Raw genomic sequence first — 7978 nt, 5'->3', positions numbered from 1 at the left:
TTTTGTGATGCAAATAAGTCATAAGTTGTCAATGTCTCTAACGGTTGTGACAACTTACATGTTGGATTATAATTACTGAGAATTACACACATTAATATATTTATAGACTATAATAACAAATTTGCAAGTTTATGTTCAAGTATCGATATTATTAGGTTGAACAATATTACTTAGATTTAAAGTCTTACCTCGCAGTTGTGTGTTTAAATTTATAGTGGTAAAACTATTATAACAACCATCCACGCCTTCGATAACGCGTTTAGGTGGCAATCAGTTGGTTTGCTCTGCTTGTTCTATCTGCTGTGGTGCTAGTTGTTGCAGGGTCGGGCCTAATATTGGAGAGGCCTTATGTAAGACAGGAAATTGTCTATTTCTTCAGGTCATGTGCGCTATGCGGATAGGCGCTACTTGCTGTAGTCAGTTCCGGGTGCAGATCGCTGAGGGAATCCAAATTGGATGCTTCACTGTTATATCTTCTCTAAAGTTGACTACTTGGAAGTGGCTTAAAAGTAAAATTGGGGGTTCCACTACTCACTCGATCAAAGGATTACAAATCCATGGGAATGCATCGGGCTTAGAGTCATTTGTGGGATTGGGTGGAAAGTAAAAATTGGAGTTGTTTTAGTGGAAACTAGATCTGTACAGACTCATTTTTCTTTGTGCAGGACTGGAGCACCTTGCGTATCAGCAATGTGGTTCGGCTGGTTCTTCTATAATGCAGGTTATTAGGGCGTGTTAGTTCCCGGGATATATTTTTTTGTCTGGTTTGATAGGCAGCAGTGGAGTTAAGTCCCTGTGGATTTTGGCTTTGGGGTTTTGGATAAGGGTCCGCGTGTTTGTGTCCAGCTTCTGAATTGCAAATTATCGGTGCTCGGTATTGGGTTCATCGATGTTTGGTTTTTTCTCTTTTTTATGGAATAGCTTGTGTTTGGTGGTAGAATTTTTTTTACAGCAAAGTGGTTGTTGTCTCAGCTATGTTATTTGGGCTGCGTATCATTTTAGATTGGAGTTATTATTCTCTTGTTAGCTCTACTTCATATCATTGAATTTTGTTTATTCTGTAATAGAAAGAAGGGGCTGACTGTTGAATCAAAGACAGAAGGGTCTTGGCTTGGATAAGTTACTCTAATGTCTCAACTTCTCACTTAGTTTCTGGTTTGAGTTTTGTACCTTTTTATATTGAACTATGGCATTGCTTATGCCTTTCTATTAATATATCTCTGTCTGCTTTTTGCCTTTCAAAAAAATAATAACAACCCTCCACACCTTCGATAGGAAAAAATATGGCTTACTCAATAAAATACAGTGACGATGAGTTCTCCAAATATATAGTATAAAAGTTGTACACAAGCTTTTGGACCTTTATTACATGAATCAAGAAAATGGCACCTAAATCCACCACCCTAACAAAACAAAATTAAAAATCATTCTTTCTCGAAAAAAATCGGGAGGGGACTGCCATCCAGTGCCAACAGAATCTTTTCATTCTCAAGAAGAGTACCTATAGTGCCACATTCAAATCTACAATTAGGACATACCTCTGTAGGGCACCACTGAATATTATACATATCTGCAATTCGGGTCTCTATGATCCTAAAGAAGTTACCATATGATCCAACTGTGTCATCATCTCTCCCAGTTGCAATCAACCTTCTTCCAGTCCTTGTGATTTCACCCAACCTCCATTCTGTTGACTGCTCGCAACTTGGGGAGGCTTGGAATGTCACCCTCAAGTCTTGGTTAAGTCTCACATCGTCAAAGTCGTGATGGGGAGAGAAAGGAGTGAATTTTACAGCCAAACTATGTTGTGGAAAGTGAGTGTTCTCAAGACCAACATGTAAAGGACATGATCCATTTCTGTTGACCAAAGTAAAACGTCCTCCGTTGTTTGTGATAACTGGTCTGATGAAGTATCCCTTGTCGCCTTCAACGGGTTCACCGTTTGTGTCGAGGACAAACTGAGCTATTGATGTTGTGGTCATAATCATAAAGAGACACACATGAGCAGGAATGATGAGGGAACTAGCAGACAAGCTCATTGACATGGTTGATTATTGTAACACTGAAAGACTTTCTGGATTTGGGTTTTGTAACAATTGATGTGTATATTTTGATGTTGCTAGGCAAAGTATTTATAGAATTGTGATGATTAATTAATGTAGGCGATGAAAGCCATAAGTACATAGATGAATAAAGTCCAAAACATAAATTTAATTTTTTGTTGTTGTTTGCTTTGTACCTCTCAGTCTCAATTTAGATATTATTTATATAGACTTAGAAAAGTGATCATTAAATAAATTAATATAGCATTGTTTCATACAATAGTCGCTACTAATAATTTTATTCATCGGAAAATAATTGAATATATAATTAATATTACTTGTATTTTTTTTAATTTAATTTGTTTTATTTTGTATTTATAATTGAGGTGAATACAACGATCAATGATAAGGATATTTTTTATAAAAAAATTATTGTGGTGTGAAAGAATGTGTCGTATTACTCGTCCTAATATAGTCCTGAAATAGCATAAGCTTTTGGAGTCCGGATCCGGTCCAGATTTCAAATAGTCCAGTTATTCAATTTCTTTACCGATCTTTAGACACGTGGCAAATAAACTTTCAATGGTTTAGATTAAATATGGTAAAATTCTGTATTTTTTAATAATAAAAAAATTTCCCACTTTCACAACATCTTTCGAATAAAAAATTCAAATAACAATGTTTAAAAAAAAATTACCAAAAAAACAAGTTTTTTAAAAAATTTACCAAAGTGTCTAGGTTTTGCAGGACCCCCTAGAGTATGCGCCAAACCATTTGGCGCATTAGTACAAATTTTTTTGAATTAGCCAATTCATTTGGCGTATAAGTGCTAGAAAAATGTAAAAAAAAAAAAAAAAAAAGAGAAACTTGTACATTGGCGCCAAACCATTTGGCGCATACACCTACTTTTATTACTAATGCGCCAATTCATTTGGCGCATACTCCAGGGGGTCTTGCAAAACCTAGACACTTTGGTAAATTTTCTAAAAAACTTGTTTTTTTGGTAAAAATTTTTTTTCACATCTTTCTAATACTTTACCTAACAATACCAACCGCTTCTCTCTTCACTTCATGTCCACTCGCTGCCGTACTGTCAAATGTTCACACCTCTCGCGGGGATACTTTTAGATTATGTTTTGAGAGTTTAGACTTTAGAGGAGGAAGAAGGGAGGGTCTTGAAAAATAGTAAGAATTATGGAGAAAAGAATAGAAAGATTTTAGTTTGAAGAGTTTTAAAGGGTTTGGTTTTCTTTATAACACCAAAAATCATCTAATTTGCGGGAACTCAAAATTTATATTGAATGAGAGTTTTGGAGGTGTTAGACAAAGTGTTCAAATATAATTTTTATTGTTGTAGTATTTCAAAAAGTAAAAATACATTAATAATAAATATTATTTTATCATTTTAAACAAAATCTTTTTTTCAAAAAAATGTTAAAATTTTCTCTATATTTTTTAAAGAAGTCAATTTCAAAACTCTTTTCCTCCCCTCTAAACTCCCAAACATAACCTTACAGTTGTCCTCAATTGATTATGTTCATTCAACATATATTGTAGACAAGGAAAAACCAATAATCCAATGGCAAAGATTTTTAAATCTAAAAAATGAACAAATGTCGTTAAACTTGTCGTTGCGACGAGTGTGCTCTCTGCAAAACGCGCCTTAGTTTGATGTTGTAATTTTTCGTAAGTTTTTCTTTTGGAAAATCTTTGCTAAGTGTAAAAAGAAAATTCTCTTATCTTTATGAAAATCAAAGAGAAAGTTTTTGAACAAATTTGAACTGTGCATCAACCACGTTGAAGCCAGACGACGACGAGCAGATCTTCGAGTCGGCTTGTATCGCGGTTGTGACGAGTGGTGGTGAAAGATTCAAATAAAGAATATGATGAATAGTAGCGTGGATTTGTAAAAGAGAAAAATGTTAGAATGAAAAGTGAAAGAGATGAAGCAAGTTGAAAGAGAAAAATATTTTATATTGTTTTTTAAATTAATTATAAATATTAATTTTAAAATTTCAATCTGCACCGTTGATTTTTTTTATTAACCACGTGTTGTACATTCGGAAAATTGGATATATGCATAACTGGAGCAGATCCAGACTCAAGTTTTTGACCATTTTATACATATGTTCTCGCTTGGGCCGATACAATATTTCATGGTCTAATAATATATGAGAATTTATTTTCCTACTTTTAGGGTTCTTAGGGTGTTGCTCACACTTATGAAAATTCAAATTTCCCTCAAGTATTTTTAGAACATCTTCTGTGCAAACTGATGAGGCAGGAAGAGAAGTAACTTGTGGGTCCACAACTATTGAATAAGATAACTCTCAAGTCACTTCAAGTATCTCTATTAAAGTTCAGACAGAACAATCCAAAGAAATCATTACAAGACACATTAATGCAAGGGGCATCACTGGATTCAATAAGAAAATATCAAATTCATGTCTTATCTCTAAACTTGAACCAGGGATGAGCCTTATTATTCAAGAAAAGAAGTTCTTAAAATGTATCAATGGAACAAGTTTTTAGGGCGTGCTTTACTCTCACAACACAAAATTCATGCTAAAAGATTTTTAGAATGCAAAATGGGATAGTAGTGCCGATTGATATTACTCTCACAACACAAAATTCATGCTAAAAGACTTTCAAGCTTGTAACTAAATTTCCCACTCTTTTCTCATAGAAAATTTCAATCTCTAAGCCTATAAATAACACAAGTTTCAAAAGAGAAAAGGGAAAGAAAAAGATATTGCTATGCTGCTGAATTGTAAACCCAATCTTCCTCCAAATTCTGATTTCCAATATCACCAAAATTTAACATCAAAGGTTTAATCCTTACATTGATTCAACTGATAACTTCAATAATCCTTCAATCCATAGATCTGCAACCTCCATCGAATTGATTCGTTAACCATAAATCATCATCTCTAACATTGGCCAACACTCACCTTCATTGCATCCCATAAGCTTTCTCAAACACTGACGACGAAATCGCTCAGAACCACGTCACTGATTCAATTCATTTCAACATCACAATATCTCTGATTCAACGGAGTGAAAAACCACGCGTTCGTCAATCTGCATTCACCAATTTGCAGCTTCCACCGCATCTTCAAAAGCTCAACACCAACAAATCTTGATTCACGGCGTCACAACGCGTGACCTGCAAACACAACAGTAATTTGACGCTTAACATCACGATTCACACGGAAGGAGAAGAGAAAGAACATTATTATCTCTCCTCTGGTTTTCTAGATTCTACCTTCATCAAGTTGTGAATTCAGGTTCTCTTTATTCACTTTTTACAGTTGTTGTTATGCGTATTGTTGTTTAACTGTTTGTAGTTATTGTTGCCATGAGATTTGACGTTGTTAATGCTTGACTCTAAATTTATTTTGTTGTTGCTTTAACCGAGTTGTTGTTATGTGATATGTTTACTTTTCTTGACTTTAATACGAGAATTTTAGTTTTCTTCTTGAGTAAAGATGTTTGAGTAGGAAATAATTTTGAAACAAGAATGGAAAAGAGATTGAACAGAAGGGGAAAATTGTGAAGAGATAGAGTGAGAGAAAAGGAGAATCTAAGTGACGAAGGTGTGATGATGAACATAGGGGGTTTCGGTTGTTGTTGTTGTTATTGTCTGAAGAAAAGATGAAGAATAGAGGAAGAGTGGAAGATGTAACACCTCAATTCTACCCCGAGCATTTATGCAGAAATTATAATGTGAGAAATCAGAGTATTTAAAAATTTCAAATAACACATTGGGGTATCACATATCAACTTAAAACTTCAACTTGTATTTCATTCAACAATGATACATAGCATTCGAATTAGCACTCAACTATCAACTTATTTCAACTCAAACAACTTGAGCTAAGATTCTGTCCTATTTATAGCAGTTATGGCCGCCTGAGTTCGCTACGCGAACTTTTGCTTCATTGTTAAGTCTTTGAGTTTGAACCGCCTTCAGCAGACCGCCAAAGTTTGCTATGCGAAGTGAGGTTCGCTTAGCGAACTGCCTTTCTCCAGTCTTGTGTCCTTCAAAATATCTTTCAGAGACCGCCAATGTTCGCCATGCGAACTTCCTGCGCTGCTTCTTGTTGCTAGCGAAACTCAGTGATTTTGCTTCTGACTTTGTTCGCTACGGGAAATATGGCGCGCTTAGCGAATCGGGCTCTCGCTGTACATTCGCTTAGTGAATTGTCTGTTGTCTGAATTTTTCCTTTGACTGCACTAGAGTTCGCTACGCGAACGCGCTGATTGTTGTTTTTTGCTTTAAGGCCATATACTTCCCAAATTCATGATAAAATCAAAGTAAACTTGCACAATTACTGTATTTCAATAATTTGGATGTTTTATGTTAGAATCTTGTAAATTAAATAAGATAAATTCCATGTTTTTATGTGATAATTCACTATGAACCAAACACTTATCAGAAGGGTGTTACAAATTGCACTCATACGAATCCATGTGAGCATGCTATCGCGATCATCAAACTCTTGCTTGTTAATAAAGTCACCGCTGACATCTACCAACTTTACGAAAACCCCTTCCACATTCGGAGAAACATCGACTAAAGGAACTAATTATTTTGAGATATTATCGGGGTGCACCATACCTATTTGTAAAGAATAACACAAATAACACAAAATCACAAGACTGCTGAAAAAAACAACACAGACATGTTCTGTAGATGTACCTTCGAAACGTGCTCATCTTCAACATGTTCCGTAGATGTACCTACGGAAGGAATGTTACATTTTTTCACAAGAATTTGATTCATAATGTGAGCAATGCAACGGATAAAGATGAATGTTTACCTAAAATTAGGTCTTCTCTTCTCTCTTTGATATGTTGCACCAAAAAGTTGGAGTTTTAGAGTGAAAAATAATATTGATGAAGTAGGGTTTTTAGGTTGTGGAGGTGAATGTTGAAGAAGAAAACCAACAATGGGGGAGTGAGCATTCCGATCCAAACGATATCAGATAGTTCCATAGGTACATCTACGGAAAATTCTGGCGCTAAGTCATTCCGTAGATGTACCTACAGAAAAATCCCTAAACTGAATTAATTTGAAGTTTTCCCAATATTCACTGGTTTAAAATGCTTTCGTAGATGCATCTCCGGAAAAACTAAATCTTGTCAAAAGAAATGTGCTTCCCGATCTACATTTACGGAAGCAGAGGGCATAAATAGAATTTTTCCAGGTGCCTAAGAGTTTCAAGAGGTGCATTGAAATTTTCTCTTATTTTAACATTATAATAATCTATTTAAAATGTTTTTTTTGATTGAATTTAATATTAACTTATTAACTTATTAAAAACACGTTTAAATACTTTTTCCAATCAATATAACTTCATAAAACCATATGCATCTCTCATTTTTCAGAAACAGACCCTAAGTGTTCATCTTCATCTCCATTGCTTATTCATCCGTCTCCATAGTCATAGCTTACATTTTATAAAAAAAACCAAAAAAATGGATCTCTCGTGCTTCTAGTTCAATAGATGAAGAGAAATGAAGTCATCTAATTGTATGGGACCCTCCAAGTAAAGGGTGGGTGAAGTATAATGTTGATGTTGGGTTTAATAGTCAAAAAAGCATAAATAATCGAGGGAGGTGCTCTCAAGATATGTCAACGAGATGCATAGAAATCAACATCTTACAAAACTTTAACAAAACCTTTAATTTAGATCATTCTCTTTAACATATCAAATAATTTCCGATTGATGTTAAATTTTATGGACATGATTTATATGATGTTAGCTTTCAATCCAACGGTAAATTTTGTTATATAAATATGCGATAAAGAGTTATCGAAAATGTCATATTACTAATTTGACACCTTGATATCATTTAATCATGTTATATATATATATATATATATATATATATATATATATATATATATATATATATATATATATATATAT

General features: G+C 34.2%; 1 protein-coding gene across 1 annotated transcript; it reads right to left on the bottom strand.

Annotated features, from left to right (window-relative positions):
• Positions 1-1115: 1115 nt before the first annotated feature.
• On the bottom strand, positions 1116-2176 carry LOC131617053 (kunitz type trypsin inhibitor 106-like). Its single transcript, XM_058888436.1, has one exon. The coding sequence runs from the start codon at positions 2043-2045 to the stop codon at positions 1425-1427; it is 621 nt and encodes a 206-aa protein (XP_058744419.1). The 5' UTR covers positions 2046-2176; the 3' UTR covers positions 1116-1424.
• Between the last annotated feature and the right edge of the window lie 5802 nt (positions 2177-7978).

This window comes from Vicia villosa, linkage group LG7, assembly GCF_029867415.1.
Source record: "Vicia villosa cultivar HV-30 ecotype Madison, WI linkage group LG7, Vvil1.0, whole genome shotgun sequence".
NCBI lineage: Eukaryota > Viridiplantae > Streptophyta > Magnoliopsida > Fabales > Fabaceae > Vicia > Vicia villosa.
Note: the sequence above shows the minus strand (reverse complement) of the source record. Positions and strands in the feature narration are given on the sequence as shown.